Genomic DNA, 25,951 nt, shown 5'->3' with positions numbered 1-25,951 from the left:
AAGATGGTGTATGGGAGCGTCCTCATTCTGGATGATATGCTCTGGCCATTGAACAAATTAATGGGTGCTGTGCGACGTTTGTCGGCCCTGGTTGGTTGGACTGGGTGTTGAGATGGGGAATTACCTTAACCTGGCGCTCACTTTCTCCTGATATATATTTCTTTTATTATTATTTATGGTTTTATCCGTCTTCAATAAGGAGAGAAAAGATAGGAAAGAAAAAATCTATTATAAGATTCAATGCGGTGAGAAACGCTCGACGAACTCGTCTTCCAGTGTTTTTTATATATACTACTCGAATGGTGTCGTGTCGTGTCTCAAAGGTTGCATTTGCATTCGCATTTATTTCTCTTCCATTCTGTTCTCCATTCCACGTCTATTGTTCTTGTTCGACTCGACTCTGCTTTCTTTTTCTTTACTGGCTTGTCCCCCTCCTTTCTTCTTTCTTTCCTCCTCTCCTGATATCGACCTCAACCACCAGCTTATAACCGGTCTATCCTATCCCATCTATCTATCTCAACCTCAATCCACCACAGCTCAACACCACGAACGACCATACCCAGAGCAACGAAGAAGGAAAAAAACAGATCAATGCCCCCCGTAGGCCCCCGAGCATCCAAAGAAGAATTCATGCAAGCGCTGGGCCTCAACTCCCACGACCCGCACCATGAGCAATTCTACCGCGCCATGAGAGTATGTCCCATCCACCCTACACACACACACACACACACACACACACACACACATATATATATATATATATAAACAAACTGACACATATTCATATAATACAATAGGACGACGCAATCAGAGTATATAGCCGCCTAAACGAAGACACCTCCAACCTTCTCGACAGCGTAGCCAACGACCCCGCCACGCGTCCGCCCTTCTTCTGGCACCACATCCGCCCCGAGCGCCAGCGTCTCGCCATCCGCGACATCGCCGAGAATGCGAGCCCGCTCACGAAACCGCTCTTTGCGAGGGGCGACACCTCGGGCGAGTATGGGCCGAATTGGGTGGCGGGTTGGTTGCTGTATAGTGTGTTTCGGTCGAGGGATGTGAGGAATAATCGGAATAGGAGGAAGGGGGATGATTCTGGTTTGTCTTCCTTCTTCTTTTTTCTTTGGTTTTTGCTTTGGGCTTTGGGGGTGTTTATATTGGGTTGTTTGAAGACTTGCTGATTTATGTGTAGGACAAGGAAGATCGAATCAGCCGAGACAGGCTGATGAGGGCCCCGCGACGAGGTATTATGATCCTGTGAGGAATGGGTAGATGGCCGGTTCGATGGTCGGGTCAAGGGAAATGGTCTGGCCTTGCAATGGGATTGGAACGGATGTAGAGAATGGTAGATGGACGGTTGAGATAATAGACGACCTTATAATAATTTAATCATCTCCATCGTCTTCCTTAGGAGATCCATTGCGGTCATTCCGCTGCTGCTTCAGCGCCTCTGTAACGCGCTCATCCCGCTCATCCTTCGTCTCATTCCACACGACATCATACTCCGCCGCGATGGTCTTGATCTCCCTACGCAGCATATTGCCCTCGTCAATAAGCGACGCCCACAGCTGTAGATCCACGTCCTTAGCATGATACAGCTTCTTCTGCCTCGCGCTGATCGTAAAGTCCAGCGCAGACCGGTACGAAATCTCGCGGTTATGGTAGAGGAACCACAGGTAGCCGCCCATCAGCGTCGACAAACTGACCAGGTACGTCACAGGCTCCATCGTGTCCCAGCCCAGATCCGTCCCAAACGTCAGCTTGTACACCAGGCACCACCACGACGCGAGGATGCCGAACCCGCACATGGCCACCCGCTGCGCGCCCCGCTGCGCCAGCGCATCGCACTCGTGCTTCACCTCCGCCATTGTCTTGATCCGCCCGGAGATCTTGCGTAGCCGCATTCGCAGGAAGTGCGTGCGCTCGTTGAACGTCGGCACCTCCACGTGGATGAGCCGAAGGCCCGTTGGCGCGCCTTCGACGCTGACGATGAATTCGCGTGCTCGTGACGCGTCGCGCACGAAGTCGCCGATCTCGGTGGCTTGCGACCACCGCACGAACCGCTTCTTTTCTTCGGGTGCGTTCTGGTGCAGGTACGTGTAGGGGTCGTCTTGGTTGTCGGCGTCTTCTTCGCCGCCCCATGCTCGGTACTTGCCTGCGCCGCCGTCCTTGAGCTTGTTGACTTCTGTGTCGGTCGCTTCGTAGATGGCTTTTCGTGGTAGGATTGGGTTGTCGTCGATTTGGAGCGCTAGGAAGGATACTTCTGGCGGGATGGACCGTCCTTGGTCGACGGCTATCGGGGGGATTTCATTTTGAATGAGCTGTTTCAGTTGGGAGAGAGGTTGCTGCGGATGCACCAAGATGGCAATTGGTTCGACATCTATTCCGATTAGCGTCTATCTTCACCAGCAAGACAGGAAGACGAACCTCTACTCTGCCGATGATCCTGCTCCGACTCCTCCGACGTCGTCAACGGAATCAAAAGTTTAAACAGTTTCGACGGCGTCGTCAACAGTTTCCCTGTATCTTATTCTCAGCCCTATCCTCATTATACCCTTTCCTCACTCCCCCCCTTTCCCTCTGGATGCCAGTGTAACATACCTTTGGTCATCGCATCCGCCAATTCCTGCCTCGACCCTACCGCCCCCCCTTTTTTCCTCCCTCTATGCGGTTTCCCCCCGCCACCCCCATTCGCATTCTCAGCCTCAGACCGAGCACCCCTCTCCAACTCCAGCCTCTCCAGTCTACCCGCGTCGTTCCTCCCGCCATGCTGTCCTCCGTGGGGAATTGTCCTCCTAACGCTGTTCCCAGCGGTAACCGAGAACCCCCGACACGGCGGGAGAAGCCACGGCATCTGAAGCGCAGCGCAGCTTAACCGATCCGCGAAACGCCCCGACGGACGAGATACCGTCGCTGCTGCTGCGGTGGCGGCGCGCCCTATAGGCAGACACCGCATTGGGGCGGAATACATCGCCCTAGATAGTAAAAATGTTGGAAAATAAAGAACGCTAGCATAAACCACCGAGTGTAGGCTTAATTGCAAGAAGAAGAGTATGCCAGTTCACAGCGAGAGCACGGCATGTTCTCTGGATGATAACGATAGAATGAGTGGTGAAGTATAGTCGGTGTTCTCGGACGGGGTGGAAATCAAGAATCAATCGTCCATTGGGTGTTAATCGGTTGAAATTGAGATTGGAGTTGTGTTGTCATTGCATATCTGCGTTTCCCCTTTCTTTAAAAAGAGAGAGATGTACTGACGTATGGGTGTAGATCGGGCTGTGTTCCAGGTTTCCTGGAAGCTTCTATCGAAGCTAAGAGGCGGATCGGGATCGTCTACGTCATGGTGAGTCAGCTTCACTTTATTTTTATACAAGTCTGCCTGAGGCAGTAATTATATTGTTGACTTGCAGAGCATATACTGTATACATCCAGGATATCTAATATGACCAATTGGTTCTCAATTATATGTATCGTGTGGCTATTATCAGGTTTAATACAGCCCAGCAGTCAGCCTTTCTTCCAACACGAGTTCGCTACGTAAGACAGACGTTGATAGAGCTTCGGTTCGAATCATGCGCAGGTGGTGCTTGGGTGGTCCTTGTAGATTGTTTGGCACTCATTTACCCAAAGAATCGCGGGCCATTGTAACAAGCACAGAAGAAAGTTGATATCAAGGAGCGTGGGGAGAAGAGGAACGCAAGATCAATCTTTTGTCATGCCCTTCTCTTCATCCATCATCATCAATACTCATATCAGAAAAGAAAAAAAAAGAATTGAAAAAGACTAGCAAATTCTCGATCTATCTGGATATTCAAGTCATGTCATAAGTCATCGCGCCATCAATACCTATTTTGGTCAATTGAGCTTCTCTTTCCCTCTTTCCTCCCTTCTCTTCCTATCTTCCAATCCAATACAGACAGCCTTACATAGCCCTCCCCCCAAAAGCAATCACCCTACCCGGCCCAACCTCCCTCCTATCCCTCCCCAGATACCCCAACTCACAGCTCTCAGGACTACTCCCTCCACTCCTACTCTCCAGACTCGCACTGGTAGACGTATCGGTATCATCGCCAAGACGACCCTTCCGGCCCGTCCCAATAGCCACAGGAATTCCCTGGATGACGCCACCATGGTCGTGACCAACAGGGTACATGCCGTCATTGATGGAGAAGTCGCGGCAGATGAGATACGCGCGCATGGCGGCGTTCTCGCGCGCCAGCGTCTCGGACTTACACACTGCGTCCGTCTGGTACTCGCGGTTGTTGACGCGCACGATGCAGGTGAATCCTGTGGTGTCGGTGTAGGATTCGTAGAGGGGTTCGGGCCAGCGGCGGCGGCGGCAGAGACCTGTTTTGGGGGGTTATTTTTGTTCTTGGATTTGGAGTTGAGGGGGGATGGGTTTTTGAGGGAGGTTTCGGGGAGGAGTTGTATTGTATTTTGTGCATGGATGTATGTATGCAGGCGCGAGCAAACAGGCAGCAAACGACTGATTCATGATGGCCCCGGTGGAAGGGCAGCAAATCATGATCAGTAGCGATAAGGGACCCTTTATCTGATCCCGGTAGGACGGCTTATTCTGGGTCTGGAGATTCAAGGAAAGAGGGTAAATGGATGGATAAAATAAGATAGAAAACAGGTAGAGTATGAGAAGATGACGAAGAAGGGCACCAATTGATCCAATGAAATCAATCTAGCGATCACTGGGATCACACAAACAGACAGCAAACGAAACTGACTACATACTGGCCAGGTAGAGGATATAGTACATGGTGAGGCCCAATGGATGGCACGGGATAGCCCCGATAGTTCAGTGACTGGCAATCAAGCCAGGAACGTGGAAACCCGCGCTTAACTGCGTTTGTTGATGCCCAATGGCCACGTTCCTTCACGGAGCGAGCCCAAGTGCGCCGTGAGCAGGGAGCGGATTGGAGAGGAATCGATCAATGGCGCGTGAAGACGGGAAGAGCCCTAAGAAAGACGGGAGACGTGGCGGTTGACGGAAGACGGCAGCAATGTGCTATACAATAGCCCCGGGAGGGAAGAAGGGAGAAAGAAAAAAAAGAAAGGCGGGAGATTGTTTTCATGGTCTCGAGACAGAAGGGAAGAAGGTAAGTAGGTATAATGGGTTCAAATAAACAGGTGGGGTTTCCTTCATTTCAACAAGACAAGACCCTGAGGGACCAGAACCATAATCATCGCTCATATCATACATGATCATAGCGAGATGGGACCAGAATCCCATCATAGCACCGCGACAAATGAACTCGCACGGGAAAAAAAAAAAAAGTAATAAGGTAAACAAGTAACCATGCTAGTCATGATCCCTCCAGCCAACGGTTTCCGGACCGGCTCAATTAGACATCCCCAGCAGATTGGTCGAAGGGGCCCAGATCCGAGGAAAACTCGATGATCGAATGCGCCCTAATGCTGGAGACCAGGACGGGGGGGTGGAGGGAGGGGGGAGGGGCAGGATGGGAATCATCCATGAGTAAGTGTGGTCGAAACGCTGATGCGCTGGCATGGCTCATTGCCAGTGAGCCGGCATATGGAAGAGACCTCGCCCTGGTCCCATCGGCCACGCTGTAATTCGCCGCCGATCCAGCGGGTGTTGCTCAGGAGGGATTCTTTTTGTTCTTTTCTCCATCTTTCTGGCACCTCCCTCGTTATGCGCCGGGTCTTGGATGCAGGAGAGGCTGTTCGAAACCCCGCAGAATATATGAAACCAGAAGGATGGATTGAGTGGAAGAGAGTAAGCAAGCATAATGATCAGGAAGTCAGGAAGAGTGAGGGAGAGTCCGGAAGGAATCCTGTGAGAGCCAGATCATCTATGGGAATGGCTAATCTGCATGTGCATCACAGGCTCATAGCTCCATTAGTCTGGCCCACATGGATAGGTAAACCGAAAGACAAAACAATCCGTTGTTATTATAGATAGGGCTTTTTTTTTTTTTTTTTTTCAATTTCCCTACGTGTTTCATTCATTTTATTCACTGAAACTCAGCCGTCTTTAGACCTTCAAATTGATTGAATTAAATTAAATAAACTAAAAAAATAAATCAACAAATAAAACAGTGGATCTCAGGATTCTACTTCCGCCATTTCCGTAGTCAACCGCGAATGCAACGATGAGTTGGCAAACCTTTTGTTTATTATTCAGCGGGGAAACCATGCACTTCCACACCAAACAAGCAAGAGAACTTCCTTCATTTCTTCCTGCTGGTAATTAACTACTACCTCGGTGGGATTTGTTCAGCCGGTTGGATTAAACCCGTCCAATTGACTTTCTCGGGGAATGGAAGACGTATCCTTAGGTTTGATTGAGTCTATACTAGGTTTCTGTGTAGAGTTTCCATTCCCCGGTGGGATTTGGTAATTCTTCCGCGAGAGTTTCAATGGATATGCTGGATGTAGGCTATTGTATTGTCTGTGCGTGCCTTGCTTGCTGGATGGCGTGAGTTGTTGGGGTATACATATAGTCTAGATAGGACAGATGTGGTTGTTTCTTCAAATGACGTTTAGAAGTTGAGGACCAGTCGGGGCTAGGTTAGTGTGGTCTTTTGGAGAAATAAAAGAAAAATAAAAACAAAAAATATAATTCATGATCAATAAAAGAGATAGCTGAACCAATTCCCATCAACACCCACTGAGCCGTGTGTGCTCTTATTACATGCATCTACCTCCCTGGATCTCCGTATGTATGTAATTACAGGGGTTCCGGGTTATAAGGAAGAAGATAGCCAGACTCGATGGTTACAGGTGATACAACCCAGATCAATCAATCAAACAATCAATCTATAAAGTGGAGATGCTTACGTCGCACTGAGCGTTGGAGCATTGTGCATGCATTGGCTTAGTGAAGACTACTACTGTTGACTAGGTAGGTAGGTAGGTAGGTAGTGCTACGCCGGTTCTACAGGAAGTGCTAGCTGTCGCTGGATTCATTCTCTTGATCGAGTGGGTTGGGTTTGATATAGATGATAATGAAGTTGATGACGATGACGATGATGCCATGGCGCACTGCAGGTAGCTCGATGGGGTGAGAGGGCGTCTTTCGATCCCTTGCTTTGCTCAGAGCGGGCTTTCTTGGTACTATTTCTCCATTTCCCCCGCTCGATCCAACCCGCGTGGTTGTTAACAACATGTTCAGTTTATTTGGGGTCGTAACCGGTAGATTGATTACATGCTTATTGTACAAGGATCCATGTTGTTTTGTGTCACTTGCCGGGAGTGTAGGGTCGTACCCTTTTTTTCTCGTTTTTTGTTTATATTATTTTGTTCTGTCATTCCCTCTGTTTTCTTCCTTCTGTCCATGTCCTTGCAAGGGGGAGGAAAGGGGGAAGATCTCAAGGATTAAAGGGCTCTTGCTCAAACCAGAGACGCATGCCCTCTGCAGCCTCGTAGGGAATCACATATACCGGGTGGGAGGCTCTCAGCCGGTCACTCTCATCAAACACGTTCCGGTCTTGGCCTTTGTCGTCGGAGGCGACGAACGGGCGATGTTTCCACTGGAATGATGAGGGGAGCGTGTCCTTGGTGCTGGCGCTTGACTCGGTCCGGTAGTGGTGATGCTGGGTGTTGCTCAGGCCTGTGAGGGTATAGCACGTGTGGTACGAGTCGGGACGTCTGGTAAAACGGATCAGTATGAGAGACGATGGATATTGTGGATTAGACAAATACTCACTTGCCGGGCTTGTCGCGAAGGCCCCCGTTCTTGGACTGGCAACAAGCAAGGATATATCGAGTCAGTCCCTCGCGACTGTAGAGGCGACCAACGGAGGTAGACTGCGACGCTGCGGTCGACAGCGGGCCATCGAGGGCCGACTGGATCAATGGCCAGCAGCTTCCGACCCAGTGGCTGTAACACCCATCCACTAATTTATTGGTCCGTCCGGAAAAGCCTCCCTCCGGGGCATACTGTCGAGCAGAAAGCCAGGAGAGGAGCAACGGCAGGTCCATGCACCTAATTAATCCTCTCAGTAAGGCGCTCCGGGGCAAAGGGGGGTTGGAATCGGCAATCTACCTGGACACGGTGACTTCGGGTTGGCCGAGAATGCAGAGGCAGGCCAGTGCGCAGAACGCATAAGCTCCATGCGCCTCTGAGCCAGGGCTCCCGGAGATCCCCCCCTCAAAAGTCTGGCCTATATGGTGTTATCAGTTGAACTACCCTGGGACAGACAAGGCAGCCAGTGATGTTATCACTTACACCGAGAAAGATACTCTGCGAGCCCACTGGTAAAGGTCTCTCGCCCGTGTTGCCGAGCTGCAGATTCCGCAGGCAAATCCAGTGGCAAGTCGAGAAGCGAGATGATCACCATGGCGCAGTAAGCGCCTCTGAAGTGGCAGTCAGTCGCATAACTCCTTAGAATTCGATGAAAGAGAGCTATTACCGCACATCCTCTTCCCCACCCTCGCACATGGTGAAGCCCCCATCGCCCTGTTTCAACCGTCCCAGCCATCTCCACCTAATCCCAGCGTTAGCAAACGCTGTGACCCCCACGGGCGGGACGCGTTGGATAACTCACATTGCTTTTCGATCTATCAACCGGAAGGCGTCTTCGCCACCAACCATCGCCAGAGAAAGCACCACCGCGTAGCTAGACGCACAATGCGACATCTGACCGTGGCCGCCACCAAATCCACCGGTGGGGTTCTGCATCGGTCTAAACGTAGACAGGGCCCTGAAATCAAAGCGTTTAGAACCTAGCCGAGACGGCGGAGTGGATCGGCTCTGCGCCATCTGCTTACCGCTCACGAACTCTCCGAGTGTCTTCCCCGAGCAAAGCCAGGCCGGCCAAGGCCCAGTATGTCATCCAAGGCCGGCTGGCGTCAAGCGACACAAACGTATCGGGAAAGTCCTCTAGCGAGTCATACAGGTAGGCGATGTGCTCGTCGCGGAGGAGCCCCGGAACGCCATGCTGGTTGTACTGTTCACTTTGGTTCCTGGTCGCCTTCAGGAAGGGAAGGCATTTTTGCACCGTCTCCTGCTGGAGCTCGGTGGTTTCGGTGGAGAGGGAGTCTCGGATCCGAGGCAGCTCTGTGAAGAGCGCCGGGACCCCGGGATGCTGCGCGGGGGACGACTCGGTCATGGTGGTGCGGCTCGACTGGGGCGCTCGATGCGCGGCCAACGGAGAGCTTTTTGCGAATGAGCTATGTTTGGATGCTTGAGCTGCCGGTGCTTGGTTGGTCGATGAGAAGCGAACTTTTCGGCGATGTTTCCCGGTCGCCGCAATGATGGGCATGAATTATGGGATCTTGAAGAGAGGAGGATATGGGGCTCACTCTCTTCGCGGTTTGTATTTTAGAGAGAGAACAATTATATACGACTTTGTGGAGGGGTACTCTTTACTATTGTTCTCTGGCTGTCAATGGGGGGTGGTGGGCAGGAATGTTCATTCATTGTTCTCTGACGGAGGTGGGGTTCTCTCTCCCTTTCTAACCCGAGAGAGGTCCCAATCCTCTATTTCTGCTACAACAACGGTCAATTTTCGATCTGAAAAATGATGAAAACATGAAGGACAGGTTAATTTATCTAGGTAGACTTTTAGCTAGGTGGCATACTCAGTATTCAACTGGATAAGAATTTCCAAACTCTGGCCAACCCTTTTGCTCCGGATAAATGAACCGAGGCTGGTCCCGTGATATATTCTTGCCTTGTTTCTCAGGCGACCTGCCTCCATTCTGACACATGATCCATTCTTTCTTCTTTCTTCTCCTTCTCCATTGAGTCTCTTTTCCTTCTGTCTACGTTTCAGCTGTTAGAATACTATTTCATGAGCTCTTCGGACATTTGTTCCAATTCCAGACGTCGATCCAATGCAAGTCCTGTCAATTAAGGATGTCAGCAGCTTTGTGATTCGCGATGATCGTCTCATGAGGGGTGTAACCGAGACTTAGCATCTAGCAAGATACAGTACTTGATCAGTGCTGTTAGATGGACCAGGTCGTAGTTTATCATCAATCACCATGTACGGTACTGGTAATATCTTTATATAACTATAGTTTAACTGGTAAGTTCATGGTATTACAAATACAGACGTCTTTTGGGGGAAAGAGGGATGATCGATCGATTTGTCCCCAGTGCGAGCCGGGCTAGGGTTGTCTAGAGGAGGCAAGGCTGGGGAGGAAAACTTGAGTACTGAATATAAATTGACTGTACTATGTGACGTAAGATTCTATCAAACTTTTGCGACTTTTATATCATCATGTCTAATCATTTTGCATCGTGTTCCATCTCACTGCCCCAGACGTGTATCCTCAAGAGTCACGGACGATGTGCTCGGATCAAACAGCAACTCTCTGGGAGCCACATCCAGCTGCTCATTAGACCACACCGGTGACCCCACGCGAGCAGGATCCCAGTCAAGCTTGACCTTGCCGTCCACATCCCGTTCCCAGTCCCGAAGAGTAGGCAATCCAAGTCGACCCCATATTTCCACCACCGACGACAGCAGATGCTGTTGCTGCGCGGGAGTATGCGAGGCAGTCGGCGAGATGCGCAAACGCTCTTGTCCCCGAGGAACACTAGGATTATTGATCGGCTGGGCGTAGATCTGATATTCGTCAAACAGGATATCGGCGACCTGCTGACACTTTGCCGAGTCACCGACCATCAAGGGAACAATATGTGACTGGTTGGGCAGAACGGGGAGCCCGTGCTCGCGGAACGCCTTCTTGACAGCCCGCACATTGCGCTGTAACTCCATGCGACTCTGGGGGTTACGTCGCTGGAAGTCAATGGCCGCTTTAGCCCCGGCCATGATTGGGGGTGGCTGTGCTGTGGTGAAGATGAAGCCCGAAGACACAGATCGGATCATGTCGATGAGCGCCGCTGAGCCGGCGACATACCCACCCATTGTGCCGAAACCCTTGCCGAGTGCACCGGCGAAGATGTCGATCCGGTCCATGACGGTCCCCTGTGGCCGTCCTGTGCGGTGGGCCTCGTAGTCGAGATGCTCTGCGACGCCAGCACCGTGTGGCCCGTACAGGCCGAGGGCATGGACTTCGTCGATGTAGGTGATAGCGCCGTACTTCTCTGCGAGGTCGCAGATTTTCTCAATCGGGCTCACCGTGCCTGGGAATTGAACTGTTAGTTTTGTTGTTCGTTGTGAGCTCGGGGGCTCAACTCACCACACATGGAGTAAACAGACTCGAACACAATGATCTTGGGAGTGTCCTTGGGGATGGACTTCAGCTTGTTCTCCAGGTCCTCGAGATCGTTATGACCCCAGATCATCTTCGATGCTCCAGAGTGACGGATTCCCTCGATGATCGAGGCGTGGTTCGATGCGTCGGAGAGGAAGACGCAGCCGGGAAGCTGAGAACCAAGGACCGTCAACGCACAATCATTGGCCGTGTACCCTGAGTTCAGATACAACGAGGCTTCCTTGTGATGCAACCGTGCGAGTGTATCTTCTAAGGCGATAGCATGTTTATTGTGACCGGAAATATTCCGAGAGCCTCCGGAGCAAGCTCCGTACTTGTCCAGCACTGCATGCATGGTCTGGATAACTTCAGGGTTACCACCCATTCCAAGCTAACAAAAAAAAAAAAATAGGTTAGTCACAACTGCAGAACCTTTATGTCTCATCCCTCCCTAGGGACACTCACGTAGTCATTGGTACACCACACATCTACTCGACTGTGTTCATCGGCGGAATGGGCGTACGGAAACTCCTGTGCAAGACGGTTGACGTTCCGGAACCAACGGTAGGACTTGTCGGTCTTCTTGCGCGTTATCACGCCCTCGTAGTGCTCCTCATACGGAAACCATTGCGGGCCACGAGAAGCAGGCCTAGAGACTGGCTGGAAAGGATCTTGGGTGACCGTAGCTGAGACAACAAGTCAGCTCAGTTGATATCGGTGTATGAGGAGGTGTGCATACCAAGGCATCGTCGGGGAGGAGTGGACACTACTTTGCCGGCCTTGCTCACTGTATGATATTGGGCTCGGCGAAGAGTGCTGTGCGCAGTTGGGAGACGAAACATTTTGTTTTTATTGTGCGATTGATTGGGAGTTTCAGGGCAGACATTGAGCCGCAATATATATTCGGTCTCGTCAGCAATAGCGGATGTTTCATTTCCCCAGGTGACATCGGGGAACGCCGTAGACCGTCCTATGGAGTAAGAGGATTTTGTAAGAGCTACGTTATTCGAAATCTTGAGTATGCGATTTGGTGTACTGAACAGTGGCAATTTCGTCAACCTATGCCTCGCTCTTGATCTAGACTTCCTCTGGCATAGCGGTCATATCTTCACGGGATGTGTCTCACCGACATGACCCGCAAGAGGCTCGCTATAATCTCACTATCACGACGGAGGCTTCGGTAGTTGCAACCAGCGGGATAGTGTGCCTGCCATCTAACTATATAGGGGCTTGGTACGTTGCATACCTAGCGAGCACGGCATCAAGATTGGCTGGACCGGCCTGCATCTACGTTTCGAAACGATCATAGCGGCAGTTGATCGGGTAAGGGGACATGGTTCTGCAACACCATGCCAATAGCGCCACCCGCTCTGATAAGCTGGTGAGATGAGACTAACTCAGACCTTGAAGATGCCATGCCAGCCTAGCCAGGTGGTTAGAGTGGGATCCCGATGTGTACGGGGCCCCGTCTTGGGGCCATATATGGAGTACGGACCGAGGCATACCCCACCGAGGTGGATTGATCTACCCTGAGACGTATATAGGAGACATCTTCAGGCCATGAAGATGACTTCTAGGAGTGTAGTAACGAATCACGTCCCAGAGAGTAGTGCTGGTGCATTGGCCATCACGGGTCGGGCCAGACGCTGGTCATCCGAGAGCTAGCCCAGCTAGGGCATTACTCTGTATGAGTACAGGATGGATAGAGACGGAGGATTCCGCCCATTCTGAATAGCCCATTGGCCGTTTCGCTCGCTTTCAAACCCCTGTCATCGTGTCGGTACCCTAAAGTTGCCGTCGGTTTAGCGTCAGCTGTGCGATGGATATCCACCAAACTAAAGCTTTTCTGGCGTCCCCATTTAATTGGCGGACATCCGGCGCCGACCCTAGTTTGGGGACGTCCGTTCACCGCGATCATGCCCTAGCTCTCTCGCTATCCCCCATATGTACTAATTACCACCGGACTATCTTCATTCGTTTAGAAAGGCAATCATCCCATGGTCTCGCTGGTCAACTACAGGCCTGTCATTCTCTCACCGGGCTAGCAGCTAAGTGTGGTTCGTACTAGTGCTCGCGTGGTCCAGAACAGAGCTGGAAAAATAATCGGCGTGGTTCACGAAGTAACTTGTCTAATTAAGACAATGACCTATTATTCGAATTATACTCGGCTATATTCCCCTTCTCTAAAAAGCCTGTATATTCTCTTAAAGTAAACCGCGCAGAGCCCCAAAAGCATCCAAGGAATTTTACTAGAACCTTACTAAATTCTACTAGACCCTACTAGACACAGGGGCTCTATATGACTGCTCTGCAGGGCTCCACACGAACACTTTTAGGAACTCTTGGTGCGAGTACTTTTAAAGAGCCTAAATCCTGAACTATACAGCATATGTGAGACAGTAGCTTGGCATACTTCAGAAATTTAGCACAATTTTCTGAACCACGCTGAGCACTAGTCGCAACCACGCTCAGCTGTAACCTCTCTCTCACCAGTCTCTTTAACCAAGTGGGCCTCTAATGTGACCATGATTTCCCGCGGAAAGAAGTCCCGCCCTGTTAGACTCTAATCAACGCCCCCGTAGACGGTGCGAGAAAGAGTTTCAGTATGAATGCTCTTGGCTTCCTCCGTTCAAGATAGTCGAGTAGTATCCGTTACCTAATGCGGCTGTGCTAAATTGCATACACCTTCAAGGCAGCTGATATCACTCATCGGATCCCGAATCAATTTGAATTGCACATCAAGTCTCAACATCTAGTTTAACCCACTCGTGGGTCGTCATCTCTTACGCCCGAGTCACAATGGCGACAGAAAGGAAAGAAGCTCACGAGGAGGTCCCTGTGGCCGTCCCCGAGGAGGATGAGACAGGATATCGCATGGATGGAGGCTTGCAGGCCTGGCTACAGGTCTTGGGTAGCTGGATCCTCTTCGCAAACACCTGGTGAGTCTTCTCACCGTGCTCACAACTGGTGATGACCAAGTCCATCTGATCGTCACTGCCAGGGGTCTAACCAACTCCTTTGGAGTCTTCGAGACATATTACTCCCACACCCATCTCCCAACGTCGAGTCCCTCTGCCATATCATGGATCGGCTCTATACAGCTGTTCCTCACCATGTTGGTGGGTGTTTTTGCGGGTTGGTTCCTGGATGCTGGCCACCTGCGCATCCTGCTCATCATGGGAACATTCCTCGAAGTCTTTGGGATGTTCATGACGTCGCTTAGCACCACTTACTGGCAGATTCTCCTCGCACAGGGAATCTGTGTTGGGCTCGGTAGTGGGCTCTTGGGGCTTACATCGGTGGCCGTGATCCCTCTATACTTTTCCAAGAAGAGGATGATCGCCACCGGCATCGCTGCCACTGGCAGCAGTCTGGGTAAGCTACGCTCACTCTCACTGTCTATACTAATATATAACTATCACGAGAATGCTAATCATGAACTGCAGCCGGGATCATTTACCCGATCATGCTCCGTCGACTCTTCGTCCAGATCGGCTTTGCATGGGCTGTACGGGCCCTGACCTTTCTCATCCTGGGATGTCTGATGATATGCTGTGCAGTTATGAAACTGCGTCCGCGTCCGCGCAGAGCAACTGCCTTGATCGAATTCAAACACTTCCGAGATCGGTCATACATGGCTTTCGTTGCGGGTATACCACCTCATCCCCTGCTTACTATTCCTTCTGCGTAGACTAACGCCTGCCAAACAAACAGCATTTACCCTAATGATTGCCTCCGTCTACGTCCCATTCTTCTACATCCAGCGATATGCCCTTTCGCTGAACGTCAGCGAAGACATGTCATTCTACCTCCTCAGTCTCATGAATGCAGCTAGTCTGATCGGCCGTATAGGCCCCAACTTCCTCGCAGACCGGTCAGTACCGTACCGAATCACATCCTCCACAACCTCATACTCACCATATCCACATCTAGCTTCGGAGGGGTAAACGTCATGGCCCCATCTTGCCTCTTCTCAGCCGTCATTCTATTCGTATGGAGGTTCTCCCACAATCTTCCAGGTCTGATCGTGATTTCTCTCATCTACGGTCTTGTATCGGGCGGCATGGTTTCTCTCCCCCCAGCCACGATCGCAAACCTTACCAGTAAGCAGTCGGAGCTGGGCGGGAGGATGGGTCTCGCCTACACCATTGCGGCGTTCGGCGCGTTGATCGGGAATCCGATTGCCGGTGCTTGTTTGCGTCCGTCGGGGACGGGTGTGTCTGATGTGCAGAGTGAGTATCAGGGAACGTGGATCTTTGCTGGGGCGTTCATGATTCTGTCTACTGTTTGTGTGGTGCTGACGAGATATTTTCGGTTTGGGCTTGCGTTGGATGTGAAGATTTGAATTTCACGGGGTTGGAGATGTTGGTGTATCGGTACGACTATGTTCTATCGGTGAAGAATGCTAGACTGGATTTTGGGCACGATACATTGGGCTTCCACGAGTCGGATAGCAGTGATATATATACCCTGGGAGATATAGTATAGAGGGTTGAAATGCCACGCCACAATGTCTTACAACTATAGAACTACCAGATTGCAGCGAGTGATAACAAGCCATCCTATTCTTGGCATAGGTAGAAGCATAGGCCGTGCAAGCGGTGGTCTCGCTGCTTCTGCCATCGTCCAATGTCTGGTGGATATAGAAGACGCTCCCCGAGAAGTCATTACTCACCCGACGTTTATCAAATTTACTAATTCGATTAGCGAAGTTGTGGACAGGCTACATCCCCTATGAAAAGACCAGGAGATGGATTTTAGTGCCCAGGATGATGAATGGGAAATGAAATACCGGCAACGTCTGGGGTTCCCTCTTACTTCGTACAAGGATAGATGGCTTAGCCCTTCGAAGACTCCGGGTTGTCGAACCCTCCGAAGTGCATGGGGAAGGAAGGGGGGTGTAAGTGGATTGCAGATTGCGATCATTGCGATCACTGGACACGGACGGAGTGATTAGGCAATCATAAGTCGCTTGCATCCTCACCTTCCTCACCATTCCACATTTCTTTGACCCATACCTCATCGTACCGCTTACCGGCCATCTTATCTCGGTATCGGGCGGCAACACGTTCATTTTCACCATACGAGTTCTGTTTCCGGCTACGGTATCCATGAATCCACTGATAGAGGGACAGGAGCGTCATGGAATGTCCCTGGTGGATACAGAGGATGATTAGGAGCACCAGAACTGTCAGCCGCTGTCCTTCCCCGGGTGGGGGACCTTGAACCGACCTATCGAGATAGGAGATAATGGATCGTTGACCATGCGGCCTCCTAACCCTCACCCCGATAACGCAACCCAGGGGGTCAAAGCGGAGTCAGCAAGTCAGAAGTCTTTATCTACAGGCACGAGTTCTCAGAGCGAGTCCCGAGTCTCCACGGAGGAGGGGGGATGGGGCGATCCCAGGGTCTCCCGGCAGGTTGCAAGCATAGTGACAATGTGGTTAGTGACGGACTTCTGCGCTTGAACCCCCGGGAGATACCTCTGGTATTGCTGCCGATGCCCGAGGGCGCCGAACGGATTATCTTACGGGAACCCGAGCTGGTCAGTCTCTTTACCGCGAAGCGGAAGGACCGCAAAGTCTTCTGCCAGCACTTCACCAAAGAGGGGCGGTTGCGGGCGAAGCATTACAACCTCGCATTCCGCAAAACTGATTTTGGAGAAGTTCAGTCAGGTGCGCCATGGCCTCTAGATATGGAGGGGGTGCGCGATACAGCCGGCTAGAGTTTCTCGCGAAGAAATATTTCGCAAGCCACCCTGGATTTGACAATGCTGGGGCCAATGTCGCCCTTCATGATAGACTGCGACGTCTTCTCCGCGGAGAAAGAGATTTCTCGGGTGACGAACTCCAGTTCCATGATCGAAATCGTCACCATCAGACTGGGCCAACTATATGAGGCAGATGATCTCAAACAACAAATGGGACTCGATGTTCCCTCGATATTCGACGTACACACTTACCGCTGGGAGAAGACCATACTGGGAAACACGGAAGATGGGTCACAGACGAAGAAGCGCTATAAAAGAATATCCAGTTATCTCTCACACAGGGGTGTTGTGACAAGACCTCTCGGTGGGTTTTTATCATTTATAAAGCCCCACGAATACCTGGCACTCGCTCTCACAATATCAGAATATGACTGGAATGAGATTGAAGCAAGAGCCGCCTATGCATGCGAGCAGAAGAGAGGGTGGTATCGGTCAATTTACATGGCCTGGCGAGGGACGTCGGTGGCAAATGATGAAGAGGTTATCAGCCGTCGGCGGGCCCTCATGGAAACTCTGCGAAATCTGGGTTGGAAGATAGTAGAGAGGAGTCCGCCATGACCCTAAGAATGATGACCAGCTAGCTTCCCTTGCTAATTTTCTCAAGTTGTTGCATGGTTTATGATTAATTCTATATTTTGTCTGTCTGTTTTCTTCACTTCAGGTTGTAAAGATATATCTATGATCAGTCTCCACTGTAGATGTTTGTAGTCATTCCCTACCATTTGGCTAGTTATCGGGGGAGCGGATTCACAATGCTGTCACATCACAAGTGCCTGCTCCAATTTTGCCTGCTCTGTGGGCGGGGATCGTGTTTACTAGAACTCTCCTACCACTTGAACCAGATTTCATCACCGTAGCATGTAAACTTTCGGGTTTATACAGTATGGTGACAAAGTCTCGCGGAGAGATAGCAGCCGACAGTATCCAGTATCATTGTTTTTGAGTTTAAACGCCAATTAGACTTCTTGAGTACCATGAAAGATAGGAAACCATCAGGCCTCAGCGAAACATTTGATGACTCGACATTAATCGATAACCATGCCGCCCACGGTGCAGCCTCATACTTGATCGCCAGGCGGTATAACGCGGCAGACCCCCATCGCGCGCATGCGCGACAAAGCCAAAGAACGAATTCCCTCATCGTATACCACCACCTCCCTCCCAGTCTCTCTCTAACCCCCTCCTCACGACCCTTTTTCCCCTCTCATCATCGTTCTCATAAGAACAGACCCCCCAGAGGAGCCACATCCATGGATCCGTCCTTTGAGAAGAAGAAGATCATGGAGCAACGCACCAGCGGTCTTGTATAGTTCAGCGGACGAGGGGAGGGGCGGAGACGGGCGGCAGATCCGCGCAGGGTATAGCGCGAGAGGCTAAACCTGACTGGGTGGAGGTTAAACCGTATGGGGTGATCACGGGACAGGCGCTAAACCCGAGCGGGAGGGTTGCTGAAATCACCGCGGCCCTCCCTGGTAAATACGAATTGTACAGTAAATCTCGATTGCGTGCGGCCACGCTGGCGTGGCCAACTGCGAGTCAGAACCAAATGATGCCACGATGGAATGGAGGTGTTTCAAGGCTAGCAAATAGGATCCGACGGTGGTTGTCCCTGGTGGAACCCACGGGCTTCCCCCGTTGAGTCATCCCCTCTAGTAGACATGCAAAGGCTTTTTTCTTTCCCTGGTGGCTAGCTGACATTCGTGTGTTCCCCCCTTCCTGCAGCAACTGAGAGGGAAGGAAGGGGAGCGAGCCAAACCCTGCTGTTGCCTCTTTGACTTTTCCCCATGCATGCCCCGTGGAGGATGTACCCCAACTGCCCTGGCGTTGTCATCACCGGCGTGTCTTGCAGGTGTGTTGAGGGACCTGTATCTGATCTATCACTCTCTTTTCCTTGCCCCTTTGACTCGCTGGATGTTGGCGGTTATCCTTTCGTGACTGACCGACCAACGCCCCTTGCTATTTTTAAACAATCTACTCCATACTTCGTACCGTCATTGTTTCCCAGTGGAAGGGCCCGAGCCGAGCAAGGAAATACACACAGGCCCTCCAGAAATAGAGAAAGTGGGGACAAAAGCACGGGTTTCCCTCGGGTGATGGCTATGACAGACCCATCTCCTCGCTGGCAGGGCACAAACAGGTATTGTGAACGAGGAGAGTGTGTAATCGGATCCAGGCAGCAGACCTCGTACAGAGAAGGTCGTACTAACCCACTGAAAGCCGCTTATCATCCCACATCGGACTCACGGATTGTTCCATGATCAGCAGCATCAACGGATTGTTTAGGTTGGGATGTTCTGCCCTGTATGGTGGTGTATTACGGTTGAAATGGAGCTACTGCAGCGTCAGCAACCTTGAGAGCCACGAAGCCAACATGTGTGCCTCAATGGTTAGGTAGTTGGTCAGGGATGGAGACGCTGCTGACTCTCTACCGGGCCATGACCATCGCCTGTCGCGCTTCAGACCTTGGCAGTTGGCTCGTTGTCGATAGAGTAGTGACTAGAGACTCGGGGAGGACTAACTCGTTGGAGTAAGCAGTAGTCCCTCGAGGGCCGTTTAGTAGTTTAGTAACGGGGCGATCATCAGTCGTTGGAAATTAGCTATTTTGACTCTTGCTTTTTCCTCATCACACTGTGATCAACTAGTCTAGTCGAGACTCCCTGCAAAAGCATTCCGATCCAGTAAAGTAAGATGGGCAATGGTGAAGTAGCACAATATACCATACCATACACACTGTACCGTACTGTATGGATCCCGTCATCGGCGGGGCCGGCCGAGACCACCACCTATCAAAACCACCTACCTACTTACTAGGTAGTAAGGAAGTACTACTAGGTAGGTAAGTTACTAGAATATTAAATATTTCCACGCCCGTTAATCCTTCCAACCGATCTCAACGGAGTCCACTGATCTCCCCTCCCGGCGATGCTTTCCGTGTCGCATGGACGGAGAAATCCGTCGCCGTACCGTGGTTACTCCCAGGGGAACGTGGACTGTAACCAACAACTAACATCCCTTTAATCGGATGGTTCCATGGGTTCCATGGGTTCCATTGATCGAGGAATGTGTATTATGACAGAACACGCTATGATCATCGATCAAGAATGCTTACCCACAAACAGGACCCCGACAGGGATGGCGTGTGTGTGCGATACATGGAAACATGGGTCCCCATTACCGGTTATGATCTTTTTTGGGCTTGGAGGGCGCCACACTACTAGATTAGTATTACCGGGCTTGTCCAGCAATGCATGCACAAGGCGGATTTAGTATTGGATCCATCTTAGTTCCCATTCCCAACCAGTTGAAACGCCTCATTGATGATCCACTCTTTGGAGATCGGGGACGAGAATCATGAGACTTGTCAATCTTGAGGGTTATACCGGATTAGGATGGACAGTATTCTGGATGTCACGGGCAGACCGTGGGCATGATGGAATCAGTCATCCTGTTATGCTGGTGTAGGAGATGGATACCATAAGAGCCTCAGGATTGACTCTAGTATAGGTAAGTTCTACACCAAGGTACCTACCTACCTAGGTAGGTACCAGGTAGTTTACTTATTCCAGAAGATACCCAGGTGTGAATAAACCTGCAGTAATATACCAGTATCATACCGTAACCCCACTTCCTCTGATAGCTGGCTGATAACTCTCGCTCAGGATCCCTAGCGTATCTCCAGCCGACGCAACTTCCGCCTCACCGCTGCTTTGCTTCTCCTCCTCTTCCTCCACTCTCTCTCTTCTCCTCCCCCCCACACCCACCGCTTCTGTCCACTTTCCATCCTCACCCACTTCCCTCACTCAACTTCTAACCTCTTGAGCGGAGACTTCTACTCAAACGAAGCAATTCACATCAACAAATCCACTGACTATTCCTTTTTCATCTTTACGACTTACGATTCATGTACGACTAACGAACGAACCCGTGCCAATGACCTGATCTAAACTATTCCCCATCCTATCCATTCCTCTCTCGATTCCACCCTCAAAAAATACAGAATACACATAATTATTAAAAATAAAAAAAATTCCCCTCTTGTCGCCCGGGTTCTGGGCTTACTGCTCCTCCGAAGCCCTTCAACTTTCCTCAGGCTTCGCTGTCAGTCATCTTTCTCCAGTTTCATCCTCTTCTTCTTCTTCTTCATTTGTTTTTTTGTACCACTGACTCACCCATCTTGTCTGTCTATCTTTTGATCTTTCCCCCCCCCCCCCCCCCCCTTTCCTTTTCACGATTTGATTTTTACTTTTGATGGTTATTGTTTTCTCTCTCTCTCTCTTTTTTTTTGATTCATGCGATTCTTCTTTGGTTATTTCCTCTCGTTTCGTAAATAGTTCGTTGTCATCATGTCAAATGTCGATATATCTAGCGATGGCTTCATTGGCCTCGATTATGACTCCAGAAACTACCTCCAGCCGCAGTCATGGCCCGTGACGGTGGATCATCAGGCCTCGCAACGAGCCGATGGAGCACGAGATGTTGCGCTACAGACTAGCGGTCTCCCCTACGAACAGTCGGTATCGCAGGACCCTAACCTCATGGTCGACTGGCACTTTCATGCCCTGCAACCCCACCTCCAGTACTCCCCCGAGGAGGCCTCGTCCGTCCCACAGTTCACCACGGCCAGCTATGGCATGTCCATTCAGTCGTCTCCCATCGATCTGATGTCCAATTCGCAAGGCCAGATGAGCACCAGCCTCTTGGGGGGCTCCTATCTGCCGCTCTCGCCCCCCGTCGACATGAACCAGTTCCCCTACCATGATTTCCAGGCGGACCTCATGCCCTTCCCCGACGCCGTGGGCGATGTCTCGTCGTATGCGGCGCCGCACAATGTCATTGACAGCAGCTCCCCCACGGACACTGCCCTCGAGGTGCGCTCGCTGTCCAGCAGTGACAACGGCTGGTGTGCGATTGAACCCCGCCACTCGCACGAGTTCTCCTTCCCGGACCAGGGCTTCTTCATCAACCCCAGCCAGACCCTGCACGACCGGAGTCTGTCGGAGTCCTCGTATTCGACCTCCTACAGCAGCTTCATCGATGTCACGAACCCGGTCAATTCGCCCAGCTCGGACACCAACTTCGAGTCGGCCTTCAACACCATGAACCGACGCGTCTCGTTTGACCACACCTCCCATGGGTCCCAGTCTCCCACCGCGGTCAGCCCCGTGGCCATTGCCCGCCCCATTCCCGTGCCCGTCCCCATGAAGAAGCCGTCCTCGCCGGCCCGTTCCGCCGGCTCCCAGGCGTCGTCCGCGTCCCCGCCCAGCCGAAAGCCGTCCCGGAAGAGTCCCATCGCCGCCAAGTCGGAGACCAAGATCCGCAAGCACTCGCAGAGCGGCAAGCCGGAAACCGAGAAGCGGGTGGGCAAGCGCAAGGGCCCATTGAAGCCGGATCAGCGCAAGCAGGCCAGCGAGATTCGCAAGCTGAGAGCCTGTCTGCGCTGCAAGTTCTTGAAGAAGACTGTAAGTTCCCACGTCCCAAGGGTCCAGTGGTTCGTCGGCTGACGCGTTCAATCAGTGTGACAAAGGCGAGCCGTGTGCCGGATGCCAGCCTTCCCACGCCCGCCTGTGGCAGGTTCCCTGCACCCGAATCGATATCAAGGAGATCGGGTACTTCATGAAGGATTGGAAGGCGGACTATGAGCGCCACATCAGCCTTGGGTTCTCCGTCGGGAACATCAAGGGGTTCTCGGACCACGAGCGGACGCTCTTCATCACCCACGGTTATGGCCAAGTCCTCCCGATCAATGCCCGCGAGGTCTACGTCCGGGACGAACAGTGCTTCAGCGTTGACTGGGTGGAATCGATGCACCGGGAACCGACCCAATACGAGGTGGAAACCGCCAAGCTCTCGGCCGGAATGGAGGGTATCTCGCACGCCCTGCTCTCCGACTATCTGGACCGCCACATCGATGGTAACGGTACATTTGAGAAGTTTGTGGACGACTACTTCGAGGGTACTCCGTTCCTCACCCAGATGCTGAAGACCGCCTTCCGCTACTACTTCCGCACCAAGCTGCCGGTCATCCGCAAGGCGCTGAAGCTGGTCGTTGCCTACAACCTGACGCTCCATGTCACCATGGTGGAAGGCCTGGGCGATGAGGAGGGGCTCTCCGGGAAGATCAATAGCGGGTCAAAATTCTCGGGCAAGACCATGGCCCCGGTGATGATCAACTTCCAGATCAAGTGCGCCATGGCCAACATGTGGCGTGAGTTGCAGAAGGATGTTCTGGAGGAGCTCTCCGGTCTCTACTCGAGTGTTTATAGCGGGGACAAGCTGAAGAACTGGCCTACCATCTTTATCCTGGCGTCGATCCTGCTGGCGGTGTGGGAGGAGATGCAGTTCGACAGCCACTACCGTACACCGGTAAGTCATGGGAATACCCGTCGTTCTATCGTCGTATACTGACTCAATGATAGGATGCTTCCGCTGTGGATAAATTCTGCACCGATATGGAGACCACACCGGTTGGGGTTATCGTCGGCCTCTTCCAAGCCATCTCGCAGAAGCTGCCCGCCTTCACCGATTGGGAGACGCAGAAGCACCATCATCTGCTCCATTCCAATCCCGACGTTTGCAACACGATGACCGAGGTCCGCCAGCACGTGACGCAATACGGTAAGATGCTGTGTTTCCTTGATGTTTTCTCCCTTACTGATGTCGTTGCAGAGACCTACCTCCGTAGCCGCTCGGGTTCGAAGTTCAACCGGAACGACTTCGACTGCTTATCGAACAAGTTCATCTCCCGCCTCGTGATCCGCGCGAACTAGGTGATTTTGACATAACGACGGTCCGTTGCAATTTTCAAAACCTTTCCGAACAAATGAGTCATGGCTCCAGATGGCATGCCCACGACACGATCCAATGATATATGCCGGCATTTATTCACGATTATGAAATTTTCAGTCAGCCATTAACGACGACCGTCATTATTTTATCCACCAAACCGTATCTATCAGCTTTTTTTTCCTGTTTTCACAATTTGTTATGTTTTTAACTTCGGGATTGGTTTCATTTTGTTTTCATTTATCTTCGCAAGTCCTTCAGCGTCCGTCCTTTCCTTTTGATTCGATTTCGATCTCCGATTGACGACGTTCCTTACGTTTCCCCCCAGTGATCTGCCTCCCTCTCGCATAGTATCTATCACCAGCGATGATGAGGTTCACGAATGTCATGATATGTATGGTCACGAAATGTCTACAGCAGCAGCGACGAGCGCAACTGAGTTGGCGACACGTGCGGGAGACTAGTCCTCGTGTGGAGCTGCTGCTTTTTTGCATTTGTGTCCGATTGAGCGTGTTTTCTTTTTTGTTCTTTTTTGTTTCTTGTCCCAGTGGAGGAAGGACTTGGGGTTGCGTCTTGGTATTGGTGTCGGCGACTCCTGATGATGAGGAGGACCAAGGCGTCGAGGGGAGGGAGTGTGTGTTTACGATTTTGAAGAGGTGTGCTCGCATGCATGCTATGTCTTTTTTTCTATTTCTTTTGGTTTTGTCTTTGTTGATCTTTGCCATGCAAGCTTTGAATATTATATATTGACCAGCTCGGGTGTACAGTGGTTCAAGTCTACGTACATTTGATCGGGACCAACCCACCATTCCATCAGGGATTGTGTGTGGTGTCCTCCCCCTTCCCCATTTGTTGAGGTATTGTACAGTTGGCATTTAAATTGAACATACATACCTAGGTAGCGGTAGATAGGTACCTAGGTAGGCTAGTATATAGCATTGGATGAATCACATAAAAGCCTGCAGTCGGCAAAGTTTCCACGAGCTGTACATCATACCCTACTGTAGTAGTGACCTCTCCTCGTTTAAAATTCTGTACGGAGTACCGTAAGTTTTGGTGGATTCAGACTCAATAGCTCGTAGATAATGCAGGCAGTGCATCCATCCCACCAGGACGGTGATGGATCAGATGCATCATCACTATTATGTTCGTACAGTACTCTGTACCTACCTAGCACTTCATACCTAAGTAGGCAATAGAGAGACACTACCAAGCTAAAAGTAATGGTGTTGTCCGTGTGCATTGCGCCTGCACGTGCATGGGTGGTTTGTGATGTCAGATTGGAGACTCCTTACCGGGATGATGGGTGTTGGATTGGATTGTTGACATGTCTGATTCTGTTATGGGTGGTACCTGGGTGGGTACCTATCTACCTAGGTAGATACCTATATACCTAGTAGGTAAGTACTACGTGCGTGGAGTATATAATAAATATTGACAACCTTGATATAAAAAGAAAGGAATGCGACAACCGGACTTGATCCAAGTGCAATGCAATACCAGCAGCCTAAGGCAACAAACAAAGTGGGGCCAGGAAGGGAGTAACCGGAAGCGACGATCACCTGACCCTCCCTGCCGCGATGGGTACCTAACTCGCTCTAGGCCAGTCTTTAGTAGCCTGTAGGCCAGTCCCCCCTGCACTCTGGGGCCGTGTGCCGTTCCCACTTGCCGCTGGGCGATAAGGAGTGTTGGAGTCACACGTCATCATTTTTGGGGTGTCCATGACGCATTATTGGAGTTGACTTGTTTGAATCACTTTTATATATTTGAGAGGGGGAAATGAATTTTGATATTAGAAACTAAAGTTATTAGTCTTTTTTCCTGAACATTTTTTTTTTCTTTTGTTGGAAATGCTGGAAGACGTTTCCAGCGTGAATGAGTTGGCCGGTTTAGTGAGGAGATACCGACTGGTGGCGTCAGTGGCGGGTACGGACGGAGGCGGAGACAGACCGACCAGTATCACTCATCCATAACACTATGATGGCTTACTTGATAACAGGGAGAAGGCTGACTACAGCGCAGCAACTTGGACTTGCCTTCTTGAGAAATTTTCAGCCTGGTCCTACTAGTGAATGTAAAACTATGGATGAGTCTAACAAAGAACTTGAGTCATCGCTGTGGCTGAGTTTCGTTCTAGTAGTTTCCTTCCCAGTCGGTCTGGTTACTGGGACGGAGTAAGAAGGGATCGACCGGTGACTGGGTGGATAGTGAGGAATGCCCCAGGAGGTGCCAGAATAGTCAATAGGTACTAGTGAG

The 25,951-nt window shown here is 51.1% G+C and overlaps 9 protein-coding genes across 9 annotated transcripts; 4 read left to right on the top strand and 5 right to left on the bottom strand.

Moving 5' to 3' along the window:
* Positions 1–591: 591 nt before the first annotated feature.
* On the top strand, positions 592–1,272 carry P168DRAFT_283432 (uncharacterized protein; the record flags this gene model as incomplete). The annotated part of the gene is made up of 3 exons (XM_024836048.1): positions 592–693; positions 798–1,038; positions 1,193–1,272. The coding sequence occupies 3 exons, from the start codon at positions 592–594 to the stop codon at positions 1,270–1,272; spliced, it is 423 nt and encodes a 140-aa protein (XP_024691270.1).
* Positions 1,055–3,270, bottom strand: P168DRAFT_291815 (uncharacterized protein). The gene is made up of 4 exons (XM_024837479.1): positions 2,602–3,270; positions 2,428–2,520; positions 1,194–2,380; positions 1,055–1,099 (listed from the first exon to the last, which is right to left on the bottom strand). The coding sequence occupies exons 1-3, from the start codon at positions 2,969–2,971 to the stop codon at positions 1,386–1,388; spliced, it is 1,458 nt and encodes a 485-aa protein (XP_024691269.1). The 5' UTR covers positions 2,972–3,270; the 3' UTR covers positions 1,055–1,099; positions 1,194–1,385.
* A 3,590-nt stretch (positions 3,271–6,860) lies between these two features.
* P168DRAFT_189137 (uncharacterized protein) lies at positions 6,861–7,242 on the bottom strand. The gene has a single exon (XM_024833003.1). It carries the CDS (start codon positions 7,139–7,141, stop codon positions 6,923–6,925), a length of 219 nt encoding a protein of 72 aa, XP_024691268.1. The 5' UTR covers positions 7,142–7,242; the 3' UTR covers positions 6,861–6,922.
* On the bottom strand, positions 7,037–9,367 carry P168DRAFT_291813 (CAAX farnesyltransferase subunit beta RAM1). Its single transcript, XM_024837478.1, has 7 exons — positions 8,746–9,367; positions 8,523–8,678; positions 8,388–8,462; positions 8,204–8,331; positions 8,021–8,138; positions 7,682–7,960; positions 7,037–7,623 (listed from the first exon to the last, which is right to left on the bottom strand). The coding sequence occupies exons 1-7, from the start codon at positions 9,237–9,239 to the stop codon at positions 7,344–7,346; spliced, it is 1,530 nt and encodes a 509-aa protein (XP_024691267.1). The 5' UTR covers positions 9,240–9,367; the 3' UTR covers positions 7,037–7,343.
* An 865-nt stretch (positions 9,368–10,232) lies between these two features.
* P168DRAFT_298403 (5-aminolevulinate synthase) lies at positions 10,233–11,984 on the bottom strand (the record flags this gene model as incomplete). The annotated part of the gene is made up of 4 exons (XM_024838266.1): positions 10,233–11,071; positions 11,128–11,533; positions 11,608–11,828; positions 11,882–11,984. 4 exons carry the CDS (start codon positions 11,982–11,984, stop codon positions 10,233–10,235), a joined length of 1,569 nt encoding a protein of 522 aa, XP_024691266.1.
* Positions 11,985–13,941: 1,957 nt separating this feature from the next.
* On the top strand, positions 13,942–15,543 carry P168DRAFT_346448 (MFS general substrate transporter; the record flags this gene model as incomplete). The annotated part of the gene is made up of 5 exons (XM_024841881.1): positions 13,942–14,081; positions 14,144–14,517; positions 14,589–14,792; positions 14,857–15,016; positions 15,076–15,543. The coding sequence occupies 5 exons, from the start codon at positions 13,942–13,944 to the stop codon at positions 15,485–15,487; spliced, it is 1,290 nt and encodes a 429-aa protein (XP_024691265.1). The 3' UTR covers positions 15,488–15,543.
* Positions 15,544–18,479: 2,936 nt separating this feature from the next.
* Positions 18,480–19,519, top strand: P168DRAFT_291810 (uncharacterized protein). The gene has a single exon (XM_024837477.1). The coding sequence runs from the start codon at positions 18,697–18,699 to the stop codon at positions 19,168–19,170; it is 474 nt and encodes a 157-aa protein (XP_024691264.1). The 5' UTR covers positions 18,480–18,696; the 3' UTR covers positions 19,171–19,519.
* A 1,736-nt stretch (positions 19,520–21,255) lies between these two features.
* On the top strand, positions 21,256–23,679 carry P168DRAFT_298401 (Zn(II)2Cys6 transcription factor domain-containing protein; the record flags this gene model as incomplete). Its single annotated transcript, XM_024838265.1, has 4 exons — positions 21,256–22,371; positions 22,427–23,275; positions 23,329–23,527; positions 23,579–23,679. 4 exons carry the CDS (start codon positions 21,256–21,258, stop codon positions 23,677–23,679), a joined length of 2,265 nt encoding a protein of 754 aa, XP_024691263.1.
* Positions 23,680–23,815: 136 nt separating this feature from the next.
* P168DRAFT_188722 (uncharacterized protein) lies at positions 23,816–24,744 on the bottom strand. The gene has a single exon (XM_024833002.1). It carries the CDS (start codon positions 24,568–24,570, stop codon positions 23,953–23,955), a length of 618 nt encoding a protein of 205 aa, XP_024691262.1. The 5' UTR covers positions 24,571–24,744; the 3' UTR covers positions 23,816–23,952.
* Positions 24,745–25,951: the final 1,207 nt, after the last annotated feature.

Source organism: Aspergillus campestris, assembly GCF_002847485.1.
Source record: "Aspergillus campestris IBT 28561 chromosome Unknown P168scaffold_9, whole genome shotgun sequence".
Taxonomy (NCBI): Eukaryota; Fungi; Ascomycota; class Eurotiomycetes; order Eurotiales; family Aspergillaceae; genus Aspergillus; species Aspergillus campestris.
This window is presented reverse-complemented; position numbering and strand designations above follow the sequence as displayed.